The following is a 21,417-nucleotide window of genomic DNA, read 5'->3' on the forward strand; positions in this document are numbered from 1 at the left end:
CTAATGAAACAGATATAATTTACTAAAGATTGTAAAGCATTAGTAATAAGCATGATAACTGAACTAGTGAAAAGAATATATGAACACAGTAAGAATTTTAACAAGGAACTAGAAAACAGAAAAAAAAAACACTTGGAGGTGAAAAACACAATTAGTGAAATGAAAAACACACTAGAAGGAATTAAGAGCAGACTAGGTGATATAGAAGGATGCAGAAATGATCTGGAAGATAGAATAATGGAAATCTCCTAATCAGATTAGCAAAAAGAAAAACAAACTTAAAAAGGATAGTTCAAAGGACCACTGGGACAACATCAAGCATACTAACGCTCTCATTATAGGGGTACCAGAAGGAGAAGAAAGAAAAAACAGGTAGAAAACATATTTGATGATGAAATTATGGCTCAAAACCCTGAACCTAAAGAATAGATATTCAGGTACAGGAAGCACAGAGGGTCCCAAACAAGAAAAACCCAAAGAGACTTACACCAAGACATATCATAATTAAAATGGCAAACATTAAAGATAAAGAGAATTCTAAAGGTAGCAAGAAAGAGTCACGTGTAAGAAACCCCAATAAGCCTATCAGCTGATTTGTCTGCAGAAATTTTTCAGGCCAGAAGGGAGTGGCATGAGATATTTAAAGTGTTAAAAGGGAAAAACTTCCAACATAGGATACTCCACCCAGCAAGATTATCATTCAGAACTGAAGAAGAGATAAAGAACTTCTCAGAAAAGCAAAAACTAAAACAGTCATCAATACTAAACCGACCTTATAAGAAGTGTTAAAGGATCTTCCTTAAGTGAAAAATGGTGGGAGGAAGGTACAACAATAAATAAGAAACTACAGGATGGAGAAAATCCCACCAGAAAAGGCAAAAATATAGTAAAGGCTGTGGATCAACCACTAAAATAAGCTATTGTGAAAGTTAAAAGACAACATTTGTAAAATAAACTGTAACTACAATAAACAGTTAAGAGATAGACATGAAGATGTAAAATATGTTAAAAACCAAAACGTGGGGGAATGTAGATCTTCTAGAATGTGTCTGAATTTAAACGACTATCAGTTTAAAATAAATACAGTTCTAGGTCAACATACATGAACCACATGGTAACTACAAATCAAAAACCCACAATAGTTTTTTTTTCTAATAAAACTCCCAGCAAACAACGGTCCAGGACTGGGTGGCTCACGGGGGAATTCTACCAAACACATAACAAACTACTAATACCTACCCTTCTCAAACTATTCGAAAAAACTGAAGAGAATGGAACACTCCCAAATTCAGTCTACAAGGTGACAATTACCCTGATACCAAAACCAGACACAAGTACAGACCAATATCTCTGAGGAAAATAGATACAGAAATCCTCAATAAAACATTAGCAAACCAAATTCAACATTATATAAAAAGGATCATATGCCATGATGAAGTGGGTAGATTTATTCAAGGGATGCAAGGATGGATCAATATCTGCAAATCAATGTGATACACCACATTAATGAAAGGAAGGATAAAAATCACATAATCATCTCAATAGACACAGAAAAAGCATTTGACCAAATTCAACATTCATTCATGATAAAAACTCTCATCACAGTGGGTATAGAGGGAGCATATCTCAACATAATAAAGGCCATTTATGACAAACCCATAGCCAACATCATACTCAATGGTGAAAAGCTGAAAGCCTTCCTGTTATTTCCAGGAACAAGATAAAGATGCAGACTATCACCACTTCTATTTAAACGTGTTATCGGAAGTCCTACCCACAGCAATCACAGACACAAAGAAAAAATAAAAGGTATCCAAATAGGAAGGGAAGAGGTATAGCTGTCACTATTTGCATATAATGCTCCTGGGTATATATCCGGAGAAAATGAAAACACTAATTTTAAAGGATACATGCACCCCAATGTTCACAGCAGCATTTACAATAGCCAAGACACGGAAGCAAAATAGGTGCCCATCGACAGACAACTGGATAAAGAAAATTATATATACACACACACATATATATATACACACACACAACAGAACAGTACTCAATCATAAAAAAAATAAATTCTGTCATTTGCAGGAATGTGGATGGACCTAGAGGATATCATGCTTAGTGAATTAAGCCAGAAAGAGAAAGACAAATACTGTATGATATCAATTACATATGGAATCTGAAAAGATAATGCAAATGAATGTATATGCAAAGCAGAAACAGACTCACAGATACAGAAAACAAACATGGTTACTGAAGGGGAGACTGAAGGGTGGAGGGACAAATTAGGTGTTTGGTTTAACAGATACAAACTACTATGTATAAAATAGATATGCAACAAGGATATATTGTACAGCACAGGGAATTATAGCCATTATCTTGTAATAACTTATAATGGAGTATAATTTGCAAAAATATTGAATCACTATGTTGTATACCTGACACTAATGTAATATTGTAAATCAACTATACTTCAATTAAAAAATGTAACACCATTTTTCAAATACGCTCAAATTCAAAATATATTTTAAAACAAGCATGTTTCAAATATGTACCCCAATTATGTTTCAATAATAGAATGGACAGATAAATTCTGGGATAGTCATGATGGAACACTGCACAGCAATATAAAGCAATAAACTACTAATGTATATGACATATATCTCACAGACATAGTGCTGATCCAAAGAAGGCAGACACTATAAACACAAACACACACACACGCACATAGTATATATACACATATACATATTGTGTGTATGTATATACATAGTGCACATATATACATAGTACCTACTGTATGACTACAGTTATCTGAAGTGAAAAACAGGCAAACTTGATCTATGATAATAGAAGGGGGAGATGTTATTTACTGGGAGGAGGACACCAGGGAGCCTTCTGGGGTGCTAAAAAAAAGTTCCATATGTTCATCTTGACAATGGCTATATGGATGTATGCATATACAAAACTTTATTTACTTGAACACTTAAACATCTGTGTATTTAACTCTATGTAATTTACACCTTAAAAAAAGGATACCATTTATGTATAAGAGTGACACTGGGGAGATACTGCACGATTCAGTGACACTGGATATTTGAGTCATGTTAACATGCTACTTCCAAAGGTCCAGAGCCACTACAACATGATTCCTGAAGACCATTTCAATGGCCTTAATCTCTGAACTACCCCTTTGTGATCTGATTTCCTCCTAAACTCCGTCCAGCTCATACTCCCAGACTCACCTGGGACACTCTGGCTTGGGGACTCTTCCTCCAATATCCATGGCTCCTCTCCTTGCTCCAACTTGAGGATCACTTCTGGTTTAGGGATGCAAAACCCTGTGAATGAGAATTATATGACATGAGACAAATTGGATGAGTGTCAGGGTCTTTGATACACTGTTCTCAAAGAGTATACAATAAAAAAAAAAAAAGCTCATCTAATCCTGTTATGGGGCAGAGGACAACATTCTTTCCGGTACCCAAAAGGGATAAATTGTCCTTGGCTTGTAATTCCCAAACCTAAATATTATTATATTCTACATATATTCTACAAAAATTCCACAAGTTTCTGTAAATAAGAAAGGACATGTATACTGGGGGTCTACATGGGAAATAAGCACTCCCTACCTACTGAGATGAGGTGGCTGTAGTTCTCCAGCATCACGTCCCTGTACAGCGTCCTCTGAGCAGGGTCCAGGTGCTGCCACTCCTCCTGGGTGAAGCCCACAGTCACATCCCTGAATGACAGTGATCCCTAGAAAAACACACTTCTGCTCAATCTGCAGTGGTCAGAGTCAGGTGATGTGGAAAAAGAAGTTTAAAGACTAATCCTTACCATTTTTCCTGTTGAAAATTGACCAGAACATGTTACAAAGGACCTCTACTATATAGCTTGTTTTGTGTTACACTTTGTGATTAAACAAGAAACCATGGTAGAAATACCATTGGTGGATTAATTTATTACTCAATGGAAAAATACCTGCATGCCTTTATGTGCCTGAAAGTGTCCTAGCTTTTGAGAATTCCAAGTTGAAAAATATACTCTTCCTGGTCTCAAAGAGCTTATTCTCATAAGGAAAGATATAAAGATATACCTACCATAGGACTTAAAGGACCCATATCACAAATACGTACAATGCAGACAGATCATAAAGGGGTTCTGTACAAGTTCATGTGAGAGTGTCAGCACCCTGGATTTCACTGAGAAGATAAAACTTTCAGTGCTTAAATATAAATAGTAGTTTCTTTGCAAATATGTGGCAAAACTGCAAGAAATGTTAAGAAGACCCGAAAAAACATGTGGCAAGTCAATGGACTGTACAACAGGACAGGAGAGCAGGTCTGAACCTGTGATGAGATAAAAGGCTGCAGAGGCAGGGGCAAAAGGTTCAGGGGAGGAAACTAGGGAATATATTTGGCTTAAATTCTGTTGGTGATCTCCAAATATTTCATCACTCATCTAATCCATAAAATTCTTGAGGAACCACCAGTTTTATTTATATTTATCTATAAATTAAATACTGTCAATTCACATATGAGGAGAGCTTAATTCTGTTCTTTTCAGATAAAAATGTAAATAAACAAGCTAATATTTTCTTCCCATGCCCTAAAGGACTGACAGTATATGATGTGTGCAGAATTATCTTGCACACTCCCTTAGGGCACAGCCTCTCTCTCTTCCCCCATCTCCACTCACCCTAGGTCATTGCTGTGAATAGCACGAAGCCAATAGTGAAATGGAAATACACACTTCCATCCTAGTTATATAAACTAATTTTTGCCGAGGAAGCAATGATCCCAAAGTTTTGTTTTTTTGTTTTTTCAAGTGAATCATTTAATGTGTGAGGCTTAGTTTGATATTACTGTAAGTATTAACAGAAGAAAATGGGAAAGTATAAACATTTCCCCTTCTATCAAAAACGGGTTTGATGCCAGGATAAACTAGCCTGTTGATTTAACATGCTGATTAAAAAGGCTAGAGAATCTGGAAGTAAAAAATGTACTTGGAAGCAATGTCCTCTGAGGCTTCATTCTCCTGAGGGCAGCAAAATGCTGAAAAATTTAACTGGCTCAAAAATTATATTGAGAGATCAAAAAGAAGAGCTAGTCACAGCTTGGGAAAAGTTTGGAGAACAGATGACACTAAATGTAGTTAGATTAATAATTCCAAAGTTTCCCTGGAGTTATAATAGCACTCTGAGCTAACCAAAGGGGCTATAAACTCATGCTCCTTTGAACAGAGTGGTTCTAAATGATAGATTCTCCAGTGCACCCAGCTGTATTTTCAAGTATAATTCTAGTATTTGTACCTAGCAATACAGAAGAAAAAGCAGCAGGGAGGAAGTGTCAAGTATATAGGACACGAAAGGATTTGGCAGCCCTAGAATTCCCAGTTTGAATCTTTGTCATCAGGAAAATCCCATTCCAGCTCAGTCCTAGGTGAGGCTGGAGGTGGTGCTGTGGATGGCCTGTGACAAGCAGGAGGCAACAGTATAAGTGCTGAACTCTGGCTTTCTTCCTTCATCTGCTAAAGAAACTCAAAATAAGGCTGTATGAAGAAAACATGGGATAATACACTGCTTGCTGATGGCCTTTTCTCAGGATCTTGTTGCAGACAGAGCTGTACCAAGCTAAGGAAGGCAGGAGAGAATGTTTCTGAGGGCGGTGTTTGCAATCTGTCACTATTTACTGTGCGAGTTCCACTGGAGACGTGTACACTTTCTCCAATCCCAGAGTCTACGCCTGATTGGGAACTTTTCATTCTGGATTCTGATTGAGGGAAAATACTGATATCCAATGGGCTCTAAGGAGGACCTTTCAGTTTCTGTAACAACGTCTGAGTCCTGTGCATGTCCTGGAAAGGTACCTGCCCACTGGCCAATTCACATGCTGTAATCCCAATGCTGTAAATATCTGTGCTGGATCGCCTGTATTAAGAGGGGAGTCGCCTGTATTATTAGCGGAGATGCTAAACAGGGAACTTGCTGAGCAAAGGGAGAGAGGAAGAGTTACTCCCAGAGGGTCTGCATGATCTGCCTTGGAGGTTCTGGAAACCTCTTGTCAAGTCTGGGGGAACAGGAGGAAGACCAGGGTAGACGCACAGTGACAATGAAACAGATGCTAGACATACAGTATGCCAGATATCTTCAGAACATGGAAGTAGAAATATCAACTGGAAGGTTGGATAGATGAATCTGGAATTTAGAAGTGTAGTATGAAAATAAGGATTTGGGTGAAAATCGCAACTCTGTCACTGGAGTCACCAGAGTGAATCAGATGGTCACAGAGGAGACAAATTAAGGAAAGAAAAAATACCAGCACAGAATTTAAGGGATCACCAATATTTGAGAAGCTGGCAGAAAAAAGAAAAATAGGCTATGAAGGCTGAGAAGAAATTTTCTGAAATGTAAGAACAGAACCAGATGACAAGAGAATAGTGGGAAATAATAACACAGTTTCACAAATAACTGACACTTCCAATTAAAGATGGTGGACTTAAAACACACATCTATCTCTGATGCCTCCAACAATATAAGTGGAAGAAACAATAAAACAAAAGTAAAACAAACAAATGTGCCAATAACAGAATACACCAGAAAGACAATTTTATGCAACTTCTGGATGATATAAGTGGATAGTATCAGACAAAAGAAACTAGAAGCATGGTACCTACAATTTATACAAGCACACAAGTGGGCAGAAGCAGTGGCTTCCAACCACAGCCGGAGATTACCAATCTCTGAGCCCTCCAACCAGGGCCAGGGGTCAGCATAGGTGCTAAGATGAATGACTGGCAAAGTAACTCACTGACAAAGTAACTGACTCCTAGGGCACCTTGGTGGACCTCCACTCTGTGGAGATCCAGCAGTTAATGAAGACCAAAGCTGAAGTGCAGCCATTCTATAAAGTCAGGACACTTTTTTTTTTTTTTAAACATATCTATATACAATTGGCCCTCCATATGCACAGGTTCCACATCCACAGATTCAACCAACCAGAGAATGAAAATATTTGGGGGAAGAAGAACTCCAGAAAGTTCCAAAAAGCAAAACTGAATTTGCCACACACCAGCAATTATTTATGTAGAATTTACATTGTATTTACAACTATTTACATGGCATTTACATTGTATTAGGTATTATAAGTAATCTAGAGACAATTTAAAGTGTATGAGAAGATCTGCCACAAAGGAGGTGAGAATATACAATGGGGAAAAGACAGCTTCTTGCTGGGAAAACTGGACTACTTACACCATAAAAAATAAACTCAAAATGAATTAAAGACTTAAATGTAAGACCTGAAACCATAAAACTTCTATAAGAAAACATACGCAGGGGGGACTTCCTGGTTCATGCCCTGGTCCGGGAAGATCCCACATGCCTCGGAGCAACTAGGCCCGCGTGCCACAACTACTGAGACTGTGCTCTAGAGCCTGCGAGCCACAACTACTGAAGCCTGTGCGCCTACAACCCATGCTCCACAACAAGAGAAGCCACCGCAACGAGAAGCCCGTGCACCGCAACAAAGAGTAGCCCCTGCTCAACGCAACTAGAGAAAGCCCACACACAGCAATTAAGACCCAACCAGCCAAAAATAAATTAATTAATTAATTAAAAAAAAAAAAAGAAAACATACACAGGGGACTTCCCTGGCAGTACAGTGGTTATAACTCTTCATTTCCATTGCAGGGGGCATGAGTTCAATCCCTGGTCAGGGAACTAACATCCTGTAAGCTGTGCTGTGTGGCAAAAACAAACAAACAAACAAAAAATAGGCTGTCTGAACAAACGTATGGACACCAAGGGGGGAAAGTGGTGGGGGGTGGTGGTGGTGTGATGAATTGGGAGATTGGGATTGACGTGTATACACTAATATGTATAAAATGGATAACTATTAAGAACCTGCTGTATAAAAATAAAATAAAATAAAATTCAAAAAAAAATAGGCTCTCTGACATCAATCTTAGCAATGGTTTGGATATTCTGCTCAGGCAAGGGAAACAAAAGCAAAAATTACCCAGTGGGACTACGTCAGACTAAAAAGCTTTGTACGATGAAGGAAACTATCAACAAAATGAAAAGGCCGCCTAATGAATGGGAGAAGACATTTGCAAATGATATCTCCAACAAGGGGTTAACATCCAAAATATACAAAGAACTCATACAATTTGACATCAGAAAAACAATCCAATTAAACCCAGGCAAGGAACTGAACAGACATTTATCTAAAGAAGATATACAGATAGCCAATAGATACATAAAAAGATGCTCAACATCACTGATCATCAGGGAAATGCAAATCAAAACCACAATGAGATATCACCTCACATCTGTCAGAATGGCCATTACCAAAAAGAAAACAAATAACAAGTGTTGGTGAGGACGTGGAGAAAAGGGAACCCTTACATGCTGTTGGTGGGAATGTAAACTGGTAAAGCCACTATGGAAAACAGTATGGAGAGTCCTCAAAAAACTAAAAACAGAACTACCACACAACCCAGGAACTCCATTTCTGGCTATTACTGGCTATTTATCTGAAGAAAATAAAAATGCTAATTTGAAAAGATATTCACTCACCCCCCCGCATGTTCACTGCAGCATCATTTACAACAGCCAAGATATGGAAGCTACCTAAGTGTTCATCAACAGATGAATGTATAATGAAAATGTGGTATGTATGTGTGTATATACATACACACAAACACATACACCTGTACACAATGGAATATTACTCAGCCATAAAAAGAATGAAATCTTGCCATTTGTGACAACATGGGTATACCTAGAGGGTACTGTGCTAAGTGAAATAAGTCAGACAGAGAAAGACAAATACTGCATGATTTCACTTATATCTGGAATCCAAAAAACAAAACAAATGAACAAATATAACCAAACAGAAACAGAGTCATAGATAAAGAGAACAAATAGGTGGTTGCCAGAGGGGAGGTTGGTAGGGGAAAGAGAGAAATAGGCGAGGGAGACTAAGAGGTGCAAACCTTCAGTTAACAAAATAAAAGAGTCACAGGTATAAAATGTAGAGTGTGGGGAACATAATTATATAATATCTTCATATAGTAACAAATGACATATTACTGGTGATCATTTTGAAACGTATAGAAATGTAGAATCACTATGCTGAATACAAGGAACTAAAATAGTGCTGTAAGTCAATTATACTTCAAAAACAAACAGACCAAGTCATAGAAAAAGAGATCAGATTTGTGGCTACTAGAGGTGGGGAGGAGGGGGAAGGGGAATTAGATGAAGGTAGACAAGACATACAAACTTTCAGTTATAAGTACTAGGGATGTAATGTACAACATGATAAAGATAAGTAACACTGCTGTATGTTATAAATGAAAGTTAAGAGAGTAGTAAATCCTAAGCATTCTCATCACAGGGAAAAAAATTTTTTTTCTATTTCTTTAGTGTTGTACCTATATGAGATGATGGATGTTCAAAACACTAACTGAACACAAGCTAAAGGAACAGAATTCAGTGACCACAGATAAAAAATACAGACTTTGCAAAAACAAAAGCAGTTTGGAAAAGTCATTTGGATAACTGTAGTCTTCAACAATCAAGAACAGCAAAATTTGGAGAAGAGCAAGAAAGTAATTTCTAAAATTACAACATTATGATATACAAATGTCCAGTTTCAACAACAACAAAATCACAAAGAAACAAAAAAGTATGGCCCAATCAAAGGAAAAATATAAATTGACAGAAATGTCCCTGAGAAGACCAGACATTGAACTTCCTAAACAAAGGCTTTAAGTCAACTGTATTAAATATGCTCTAAAAAATAAAAGAGAGGTAGGAGTCAAGATGATGGAGTAGGAGGACGTGGAGTTCACCTCCCCCCAAAAATACATCAAGAATACATCTACCAATGGTACAATTCTCACAGAGCACCTGCTGAACACTAGCAGAGGTCCTCAGACACCTAAAAGGACAAGAAAGAACCCTGTGTAACCACGTAGGACCAAAGGGAAAAAAAAAAGCCCAGAAACAGGATGGAATTCACCCCTGCTGTGCAGCTAAAGGAGAGGAGAGGTTGCCGCACCCGAGAGCCCCCTCACCAGTGGGGAGATCAGTTGGGACAAAAGGGGAGCTTCAGGGGCTTGGAGGAGAGAGCAGCAATCTGTCTGTGGCAGGCAGGACAGAGTGAGACCTATAAAGGTGGTCCATGCCACAGCCCTGTGCACCCCAGGCTGAGGTGTGTGTCCACCAGTACAACAGGGGCTGGGTGCTGGAACAGGGTGCTTGGAGAACAGATCCAAAAAGAGGACTGCTGTTGGCTGCAAGGAGACAACATGAAGGGGTGGGAGTGAGGAGCTCCGTAACTGGGAATGCTCAGGGAGAAAGCCCAGGCTGCCATAGACGCGAAGCATCATTGTTGAGTGACACACAGAGAGCGGGGCCACTACTGTTGCCTCTTTCCCCACGTGCTGGCTGCTGCTTCCGCGGGCACTAGGAGGGGCTCCTGCCAGAGCAGGCTTGTGTGCCCCCAGTGGCCGCCTCCGGCCCCTCCCGCCTGGGCAGGCTCATGCGCCCCTGGTTGCTGCCTCAGCCCCCTCCCACCTGGGAGGGCTTCGTGTGCTCCAGGGCAGCCCCGGGAGCAGATGCCTGTGGGTAGCCCACGTGCAGAGGTGAGGCTGAAACCACAGTGGAGCCCCAGGAGCCATGCAACTAAGAAAAAAGAGCTGAAATCTCTCCTCCCACTGCGTGAACCACGGAATTACACCCCCATGACTGGCTTTGTAAACTCAGCACCTCAGGAACATCTGAAGGGACAACAAGTGTTCCTGCAGCTGAGACGGGTCTAGCTTTAGCAGCTGTGGACTTTGTGGGCAAGTACACATGGGAGATTGGCCAGGCCAGAGTCTGCGTTGCCTCCACAGTGCCCACGGTGGTTCCAGATGCATGATTACTGCAGTCCTGGGAACTGACCTCAGTGGATCTACACTGGTGGCCTGGTGAAAACAATACCTGAGAGACACGAGGGTCAATTGCTGGCGTACCCACAGTTAAAGTGGGGCTGAAAGCAGTGCCAACGAGAGTGGAATTTGTGAGCTCCGACAACGGGTGAAAGGTGACGCAGCAGAGCACACTCAGAAGTGAACACGTGCAGAGGAGGTGTACTCAGTGGCTTCTCTCCCAGTGGGAGTGGTCCAATACAGCCTACCTTGCACCGCAGATCAGAAACACAGCTAAGAAACAGACTGGGGGCCTCTTCAACAACAACTAGGGAGCAGACCCCACCCCTGACAGGGCAGTGACAACCACAGAGCAAAGAGGAGGCCCCACTCAATACCCAGTGCAGGATCTGGTCACTAAAACATCAGTCACACCTCTTACCAAGGTGATAAGCATAAGCTGAAGAAAAAGATGGCAGACACCCATACTGACAACAGCCCTTGGACCAAAAAATGTTAAACCCATGCAGGCTACACGGAACTTCCCACATAAAAATAGTCCTGCAGGGCTTCCCTGGTGGCGTAGTGGTTAAGAAACCTTGCTAATGCAAGGGACATGGGTTCGAGCCCTGGTCCAGGAAGATCCCACATGCTGCGGAGCAACTAAGCCCATGCGCCACAACTACTGAGCCTGCGCTCTAGAGCCCGTGAGCCACAACTATTGAGCCTGCCTGCAACAACTACTGAAGCCCATGCGCCTAGAGCCTGTGCTTCGCAACGAGAAAAGCCACTGCAATGAGAAGCCCGTGCACTGCAATGGAGAGTAGCCCTCGCTCGCCACAACTAGAGAAAGCCCGTGTGCAGCAAAGAAGACCCAGTGCAGCCAAAAATAAATACATAAAATAATTAAATTTAAAAAAATAGCCCTCCAAGACAGTCTGAGGGTTTGACACTGGGAGGAAAAACCCCTAGAGCATTTAGCCTTGAAGGCCAGCAGGGCTTGAGTGCAGGAGCTCCACAGGGCTGGGGGAAACAGACTCCACTCTTGGAGGGCGTGCACACTAGGCCTCATGTGCACTGGGACACAGCACAAAGCAGTACCTCCAAAGGAACCTGGCAGACCTATCTAGGGGTCTTGGAGGGTCTCCTGGGGAGGTGGGGATCGACTGTAGCTCACTGTGGGGCCAAGGACACTGGCAGTGGAGACCCCAGGGAATAGTGATCAGTGTGAGCACTCCTGGAGGTCCCCATTTCAGCACCAAGACCTGACCCCACCCAACAGCCTGAAGGCTCCAGTGCTAGAAAGCCTCAGGTCAAACAACCAGCAAGATAGGAGCACAGCCCCACCCATCAGCAGACAGGCTGACTAAAGTTGTACTGAGCTCACAACCATCTCAAAACCAACCCTTTGACACGGCCCTGCCCACCAGAAGAACCAGACCCAGCTCCACCCACCAGACAGCAGGCACCAGTCCCTCCAATGAGGAAGCCTGCACAAGCCCCTAGACCAACCTCACCCACCAGGGGTCAGACACCAGAAGCAAGAGGAACGACTATCCTGAAGCCTGCAGAAAGGAGACCACAAGCACAGAAATTTAGACAAAATGAGAGGACAGAGAAATATATTTCAGACAAAGGAACAACCTAAAAACCCAAAGAAGAACTAAATGAAAAGGAGATAGACAATCTACCTGAAAAAGAATTCAGAGTAATGATAGTAAAGATGATCCAAAATCTCGGAAAAAGAATGGAGGCACAGACTGAGAAGATACAAGAAATGTTTAACAAAGAACTAGAATACTTAAAGAACAAACAAATAGAGATAAACAACACAATAACTGAAATGAAAACTATACTAGAAGGAATCAATAGCAGAATAACTGAGGTGGAAGAATGAATAACTGAGCTGGAAAACAGAGTGGTGGAAATCACTTCCACAGAGCAGAATAAAGCAAAAAAGAATGAAAAGAAATGAGGACAGTCTCAGAGACCTCTGAGGCAATATTAAATGCACCAACAATTGCATTATGGGGTCCGAGAAGAAGAAGAGAAAGAGAAATGGCCTGAGAAAATATCTGAAGAGATGATAGCTGAAAACTTCCCTAACATGGGAAAGGAAACAGTCACCCAAGTCCAGGAAGTGCAGAGAGTCCCATCCGGGATAAACACAAGGAGGAACATGCCAAGACACATATTAATCAAACTAACAAAAATTAAAGAAAAAACCTTAAAAGCAAAAAGGGAAAAGCATCAAATAACATAAAAGGGAATCCCCACAAGGTTATCAGCTGATTTCTTAGCCAGAAGGGAGTGACACAATATATTTGAAGTGATGAAAAAGAGAAACTTAAAGCCAGGAATACTCGACCCACCAAGGCTGTCATTCAGACTTGATGGAGATATCAAAAGCTTTACAGACAAGCAAAAGCTACGAGAATTTAGCATCACCAAACCAGTTTTACAACAAATGCTAAAGGAACTTCTCTAGGTGGGGGGGGGGGGGGAAAGGAGGCCACAACTAGAAATAAGAAAATCACAAATGGGAAACCTCACCAGTAAAGGGAAGCATACAGTAAAAGTAGGAAATCATCCACACACAAATATGATATCAAAACCAGCAACCATTAGAAGAGGAGAGTACAAATGCAGGAAAAGGGGATTGCACTTGAAATTCAGAGACCAGCAACGTGAAACAATCTTATATAGACTACTATATCAAAACCACATGGGAACTACAAACCAAAAAACTACAATAGATACACACACAAAAAGAAAAAGCAACCCAAACATAACACTAAAGATAGTCATCAAACCTCAAGAGAACAAAACAGAAAGATAAGAAAAAAGACCTACAAAAACAAATCCAAAAATATTCAGAAAATGGCAATAGGAACAAACAAATCAATAACTACCTTAAATGCCAATGGATTAAATGCTCCAACCAAAAGATATAGACTGGCTGAATGGATGCAAAAACAAGACCCATATATATGCTGTCTACAAGAGACCCACTTCAGATCTAGGGACACATACAAACTGAAAGTGAGGGGATGCAAAAAGATATTCCATGCAAATGGAAATCACAAGAAAGCTGGAGTAGTAATAAGCATATCAGGCAAAATAGACTTTAAAATAAAGACTGTTACAAGAGAAAAAGGACACTACATAATGATCTAGGGATCAATCCAAGAAGAAGATATAACAATAGCAAATATATATGCACCCAACAAAGGAGCACCTCAATATATAAGGCGAATGTGAACAGCCATTAAAAAAAGAAATCGACAGTAACACAGTAATAGTGGGGGACTTTAATACCCCACTGTCATCAATGGACGGATTATCCAGACAGAAAATCAATATGGAAACACAGCCTTAAATGACATATTAGACCAGATGGACTTAATTGATATTTACAGAACATTCCCTCCCAGTGCAGCAGAATACACTTTCTTCTCAAGTGTAAAAGGAACATTCTCCAGGATACATCACATCTGGGGCCACAAATCAAGCCTCATTAAATTTAAGAAAACTGAAATCAGAGCAAGCATCTTTTCTGACCAGAACGCTATGAGATTAGAAATCACTTACAGGCAAAAAACTGTAGAAAACACAAACACTTGGAGGCTAAACAATATGTTACTAAACAACCAATGGGTCACTGGAGAAAGTGAAGAGGAATTCAAAGAATACCTAGAGACAAATGACAACGAAAACATGATGACCCAAAACCTTTGGGACTGAGCAAAAGCAGTTCTAAGAGGGAAGTTTATAGTAATACAATACTACCTCAGGAAACAAGAAAAATCTCAAACAACCTAACCTTACACCTAAAGCAACTAGAGAAAGAAGAACAAACAAAACCCAAAGTTAGTAGAAGGAAAGAAATCATAAAGATCAGAGCAGAAATAAATGAAATAGAGACAAAGAAAATAACAGAAAGGAGCCACAGAGGTCCACATTTGTTCAGTGGGTTAAAGGACATGGAATGGAAAACCTTGAGGAGGAAGAAAAGAAAGTTCTATGCCAGAATGGTCATACTTATAAGACATTTCCATACTATAACCATTTCTTGTGTGTGCATTTTATTCCTCACTACTGTATATACAGTTGATGATAAGTACTTTTTTGAAATATCTAGTCATTCTAGATGTTCTGAAGTGCCTGATATATGTTAAAAGTAGAGGTAATAAAAAGACATTTTGTAAAAATCTTTTTGTTAAAATTCATATGAAATATTGTTATTTATTTGGAGAGGGGGCAAGCTTGGCCAAACCACCTCTTTGAACAGTATGCATTGTGTTTGTGCTCTGGTTCAAGGTCGGGTGAAGGAGAAAAAAGTGCAAAGACCTCTGTGCCAGTGTGTTTATAGTGAGGCAAGATTAACTACTGTCTTTTTTATGTTCATGCATTTTGTTTCACTTTGCTGTGTATAAAGTGTATATAATGGACAAATGAGTCCTAATTTACAACATCTAGTCTTTCTAGATGTTATAAAGGTTGCCAGAATATGACAAAAATAGAGTTAGTAAATAATACATTTTGTACATTTTGTGTTAAAATTTCTAGGAAAGACTGTCTTCTGAAAACTTGGGCATTATAGCTCTCTGGGTTGGTGGAGATGGGAGAGAAGGGAAGGGGGTTGGTATTAGGGTAGAATGCACATATGTTGAAGACACTTTCAGATTATAACTGTCACACGTGTGCAGTTTATTCAAGACTGCTCTGTATATAGTGGACAAATTAAGTCCTTATTTGAAACATCTAGTCCAGCTATATGTTTAGAAGTGCCCGACATATGGTAAATGTAGAGGTAGTAAAATGTTGCTCTGTAAATATATTTTTGCTAAAATTCATAGGAAGTACTATCTTTGGGAATGTTAAATATTAAACCACCTCTGTGAGCAGTATACTATTGTCTAACTTGTTCAGTGGTTTGGAGGAGATGGGAGGGAAAGAATTGCAAAAGGTAATGTGCTAATGTGTTTGTACCTGGACATTTCCAAACAAAACCATTTTTTGTATGTTACGTGTATTTTGTTTTGCTGTGTATATAGTGTATATAATCGACAAATAAGTCCTAATTTTGCAACATCTAGTCTCTAGATGTTAAAGAGGTTGCTAGTGTATGACAAAGTAGTACAATTAGCACATTTTGTACAATTTGTGTTGAAATTCATAGGAAAGCTTGTCTTCTGTAAATGACTTTTGGATATGAATTTGCTCAACCACCTCTAAGATTACACATGCTTGTACTTGTCCACTGGATTGGTGGTGGAGAGAAGGAAGTGAGGGAGGGAATAGTTCAGGCCAAAATGGTCATATTTAGAAGATACCTCAGATTATAACCATTGTTACATGTGTGCAATTTTATTTAACAGTGCTGTGTACATAGTGCACAAGTAAGTTCTTATGTGAAATATCTAGTCTTTCTAGATATTTAGAAGTGCTTTATGTATTTAAAAGTAGAAGCAGTAGAATAATGCCTCTTGTAAATATCTTTTAAAAACTGATGGGAAATACTGTCTTTGGAAATGGAATTGTTAAACCTCCCCTCTGAACAGTGTAGTCTGTGCTTGTTCATTGGGTTGAGGGAGGTGAGAGGGAAGATGGCAAAAGATGTTTTGCCAGTGTGTACTAGAACATTTCAACTTACCCATTGCTCTGCATGTTATATGCATTTCATTTAACTTTACTGTATATATTATGTATATACTGGACAAATGGGTCCCAATTTTATAACATCTAGTTTCTAGATAGTAAAGAGATTGCCAGTGTATGACAAAAGTAGAGTTAGTAAACTAACAAATTTCTACACTTTGTGTTAAAATTCATTGAAAAGCCGTCTTCTGAAAAGGACCTTTGGAAGTGAAATTGTAAATCACATCTAAGTGACACACAAAAAAATTAATGTACGACAAAGGAGCAAGACTATACAATGGAGAAAAGACAGTCTTTTCAAAAAATGGTGTTTTGGGAAAACTGGACAGCTACATGCAAAAGAATGAAATTAGAACATTCTTTAACACCACACACAAAAATAAACTCAAAATGGATGAAAGACCTAAATGTAAGACCAGATACTGTAAAACTCTTAGAAGAAAACATAGGAAGAACACTCTTTGACATAAATCGCAGCAATATCTTGTTTGATCCATCTCCTAGAATAACGGAAATAAAAACAAAAATAAACAAATGGGACCTAATGAAACTTAAAAGCTTCTGCACAGAAAAGAAACCATCAACAAAATGAAAAAACAACCCAAAGAATGGGAGAAAATATTTGCAAATGACGTGACCAACAAGGGATTAATCTCCAAAATATTCAAACAGCTTGTGCAGCTCTATGTATGTAAAAAAAAAAAAAGAAAGAAAAAAATGGGCAGAAGATCTAAATAGACATTTCTCCAAAGAAGAAATAAAGATGGCCAAAAAGATGCTCAACATCACTAATTATCAGAGAAATGCAAATCAGAACTACAATGAGGTATCACCTCACACCAGTCAGAATGGCTATCACCAAAAAATCTAAAAAACAATAAATGCTGGAGAGGGTGTGAAGAAAAGGAAACCCATCTATACTGTTGGTGGGAATGTAAATTGGTACAACCACTATGGAGAAGAGTATGGAGATTCCTTAAAAAACTAAAAATAGAACTACCATATGATCCAGCAATCCCACTCCTGGGCATATACCTAGAGAAAACCATAATCCGAATAGATACGTGCACGCCTATGTTCATTGCAGCACTGTTTACAATAGCCAAGACATGGGAGCAACCTAAATGTCTATTGACAGAGGAATAGATAAATAAGATGTGGTACATATATACAATGCAGTATTACTCAACCATAGAAAAGAATAAAATAATGCCATTTGTAGCAACATGGATGGACCTAGAGATTATCATACTAAGCGAAGTAAGACAAAGACAAATATCATATGATGTCACTCATATGTGGAATCTATTTTTTAAAAGAGGTAAAAAGGAACTTATTTATATAACAGTGCAAAATCAACACACAACAATCAGGTTTTTTTTTTTCTATACCAGCAATGAACAACCCAAAAAATAAATTAAAAAAAAATTCTATTTACAATATTATCCAGTAGAGTAAAATACCTAGTAATAAATTTAACCAGGGATATGCAAAACTACAAAAAACTGTGAAAAGAACTTGAAGAAGACCTAAATAAATGGAAGGATATTCCATGCCCATAGATTGGAAGACTTTGTATTGTTAAAATGGCAGTACTGGGACTTCCCTGGTGGTCCAGTGGCTAAGTCTCCACACTCCCAATGCCGGGGGGCCGGGTTTGATCCCTGGTCAGGGAACTAGATCCCACATGCATGCTGCAACTAAAGATCCAGCAAAATAAACAAATATTAAAAAAAAAAAAAAGGCAGTACTACCAAGAGTGATCTGAAGATTCAATGCAATCCCTATTAAAATTCCAACAGCCTTTTCTGCACAAATGGAAAACCTGATACTAAAAATTATGGAATTGCAAGCAGTCCTAAATAGCGCAAACAATCTTAAACAAACAAAAAGAACAAATTGGGAAGAGTCACACTTTCCTGATTTCAAAACTTAGTACAAAGCTATAGGTACTGGTGTAAGTATAAACATGAAGACCGGGGACTTCCCTGGTGGCACAGTGGATAAGACTCCATGCTCCCAATGCAGGGGGCCCAGGTTTGATCCCTGGTCAGGGAAGTAGATCCCACGTGCATGCTGCAACTAAGAGTTCACATGCCACAACTAATGAGCCCTGGAGCCGCAACTAAGGAGCCCACAAGCCACAACTAAGGAGCCCGCCTGCTGCAGCTAAGACCCCATGCAACCAAATAAATAATATTAAAAAAAAAACACAACACGAAGATCACCAGAACAGTATAGAGAATCCAGAAATAAACACATACCTCTGGACCACTGATTTTCAACAAGGGGGCCAAGACCATTCAGCGGGGAAAGAATAGTCTGGACCTGGGTCAACAGTATATCTCAAGGAAAGAATGATGTTAGACAACTATGTCAACACCATATTCAAAAATTAAATCAACATGGATCTAAATATAAGAGGTAAAGCCATAAAACTCTTAGAATAAAATATAAAATTTGGTAATGTATTTTGAGATATGACAATGCATAAACAATAAAAGTAAAAACAGATAAATTGGACTTCATCAAAATTAAAATGAAAGTATCTTATCAAGAAAGAAAAAAGACAATCTCCAGAATGGATGAAAATATTTTCAAATCATGTATCTAATACCTGATTATCTAGAATATACATAGAACTCTTACAACTCAACAAAAAGGAAAAACAGCCCAAATAAAATACGTGTAAAGGACTAGAATGGATATTTCTCTGAAGATTTTTTTTTAATGTCCAAATCATGAAAAAATGCTCAATATCATTAGTCATTTAGGAAATGCAAATCAAAACCACAATGAGATACCACTTTACCCACACTAGGATGACTATAATCAAAAAGCAGAAAACACATTTTGGCCAGAATTAGAGAATCTGGAACCATCATACATTTCTGGTGGAAATGAAAAATGGTTCAAGATGCTGTGGAAAACAGTTGGGCTGTTCCTCAAAAAGTTAAACATAAAAAAAAAAGTTAAACATAAAATTGCCATATGAGCCAGAAATTCCATATTTATACACACACACACACACACACAGAGGAAAGTATACAAAAAAGCAGGAAAGTATGGTCCATGAAAAAGAAAAATATAAATCAATAGAATCTGTCCCTGCAAAAGACTTAACAGCAGATATATCAGACAAAGACTTTAAAACCACTGTCTTACCAATGCTCAAAGAACTTGAACAAGATGTGGAGAAAGTCAAGAACATGATGTGTGAGCAAAATGGAAATGTGAGTGACACAGAAAACCTAAAAAGAAACCAGAAAGAAATTATGCAGCTGAAAGGTACAATAACTGAGATGAAAAATTCATACAGATATTCAAAGGCAGATTTGAGCTGGTAGAAAAAAGAATCAGTGAACTTGAAGATAGGACAGTGGAAATTATCAACACTGAGGAACAGAAAGAACAAAGATTGAAGAAAAGTGAACAGAGCATATAGGACCTGTGAAACACCATCAACTGGAGCAAAATACGCATCATGGGAGTCTCAGAAGAAGAAGGAGAGAGAGAAAGGGGCACAGAGAATCTTTGAAGAAATTCACAGAAATATACAAAAAATATTTGACAAACTAATATTTGAATGAAAAGTTCCCAAATTTAATGAGATACATTAATATAAACATCCAAGAAGCTCGACAAACTCCAAGTAAAATGAAATCAGAGACCCATATCAAGACACTTTATAATCATACTTTCAAAAGACAGAGTGAATCTTGAAAGCAGCAAGAGAGAAGAGACTCATCACATAAAACGGATCCTCAATTAAGATTATCTTCAGACTTCTCATCAGAAACTTTGGTGGTCAAAAGACAGCGGGTCCATATATTCAAGGGCTAAATGAAAACACCTGTCAACTAAGACTACTATATCCAGCAAAACTGTCCTTCAAAAAGTCAGGAAGAAACCAAGATATTTCCAGATAAACAAAAGCTGAGCGAGTTCATGACCACTAGATGTGCCCTGCAAGAAATGCTCAAGGGAGTCCTGCAAGGTAAAATGAAAAGACGCTAGACAGTAACTTGAAGCCGTACAAATAAAGATCCAATAAAGGCAAATACATAGGCAATTATAGAACTAGTATTACTATAGCAATCATTTTTAACTGTACTTGATCTTTTCTATGTGATTTAAGAGAGTTATACGTTTTTTAAAATTTAGAATAAAAGTTAGTATTAATGTAACTTTGGTTTGTAATTCCAAATCTTTTTTTTTCCTACATAATTTGGAGACTAAGACATTTAAAAGAATTATTCGTTTTTGTTTTGGAGCACACATTATATAAAGATGTAATTTTGTGGTGGGAGGGAGGGAGACGCAAGAGGGAAGAGATATGGGGATATATGTATATGTATAGCTGATTCACTTTGTTATAAAGCAGAAAGTAACACACCATTGTAAAGCAATAAGAAAGAAAGAAAGAAAGAAAGAAAGAAAGAAAGAAAGAAAGAAAGAAAGAAAGAAAGAAAGAAAGAAAGAAAGAAAGAAAGAAAGAAAGGAGGGAGGGAGGGAGGGAGGGAGGGAAGGAAGGATGGAAGGAAGGAAGGAAGGAAGGAAGGAAGGAAGAGAAAGAAAGAGAAAGAAAGAAAGAAAAAAAGAAAAAGAAAGATGTAATTTTGTGACATCAACAACCAAAAGGGGTGGGGACAGAGATATAAAGGAGCAGTTTTTTGCAGGTTATTGAAGTCAAGCTGCTATAAATGCTGCTATAAATTCAAATAAGTAACCATAACAAAATGAAAACAGGTTAAATTCTCAATATAAAGGGCAGAGTACTTCATACTCGAATTAAAATGTCAGGATACATGTTCTTTACCAAAAAACATACTCATA

The 21,417-nt window shown here is 38.7% G+C and overlaps 1 protein-coding gene across 2 annotated transcripts in view; it reads right to left on the reverse strand.

The window, feature by feature from the left end:
- Positions 1-21,417, reverse strand: part of LOC118882729 (zinc finger protein 37A-like) — a 46,423-nt gene that overhangs the window by 13,301 nt on the left and 11,705 nt on the right. Inside the window, exons 3-4 of one of the 2 annotated variants that reach the window (XM_036828929.1) lie at positions 3,630-3,756; positions 3,243-3,338 (exon numbers count right to left, since the gene is read on the reverse strand). In XM_036828929.1, the coding sequence (XP_036684824.1) occupies positions 3,243-3,338; positions 3,630-3,756 (223 nt within the window). Of the gene's footprint in view, positions 1-3,242; positions 3,339-3,629; positions 3,782-21,417 lie in introns of both variants that reach the window. The other variant, XM_036828930.1, reaches the window with a different exon arrangement.

This window comes from Balaenoptera musculus, chromosome 16 (genome assembly GCF_009873245.2).
Source record: "Balaenoptera musculus isolate JJ_BM4_2016_0621 chromosome 16, mBalMus1.pri.v3, whole genome shotgun sequence".
Lineage (NCBI taxonomy): Eukaryota > Metazoa > Chordata > Mammalia > Artiodactyla > Balaenopteridae > Balaenoptera > Balaenoptera musculus.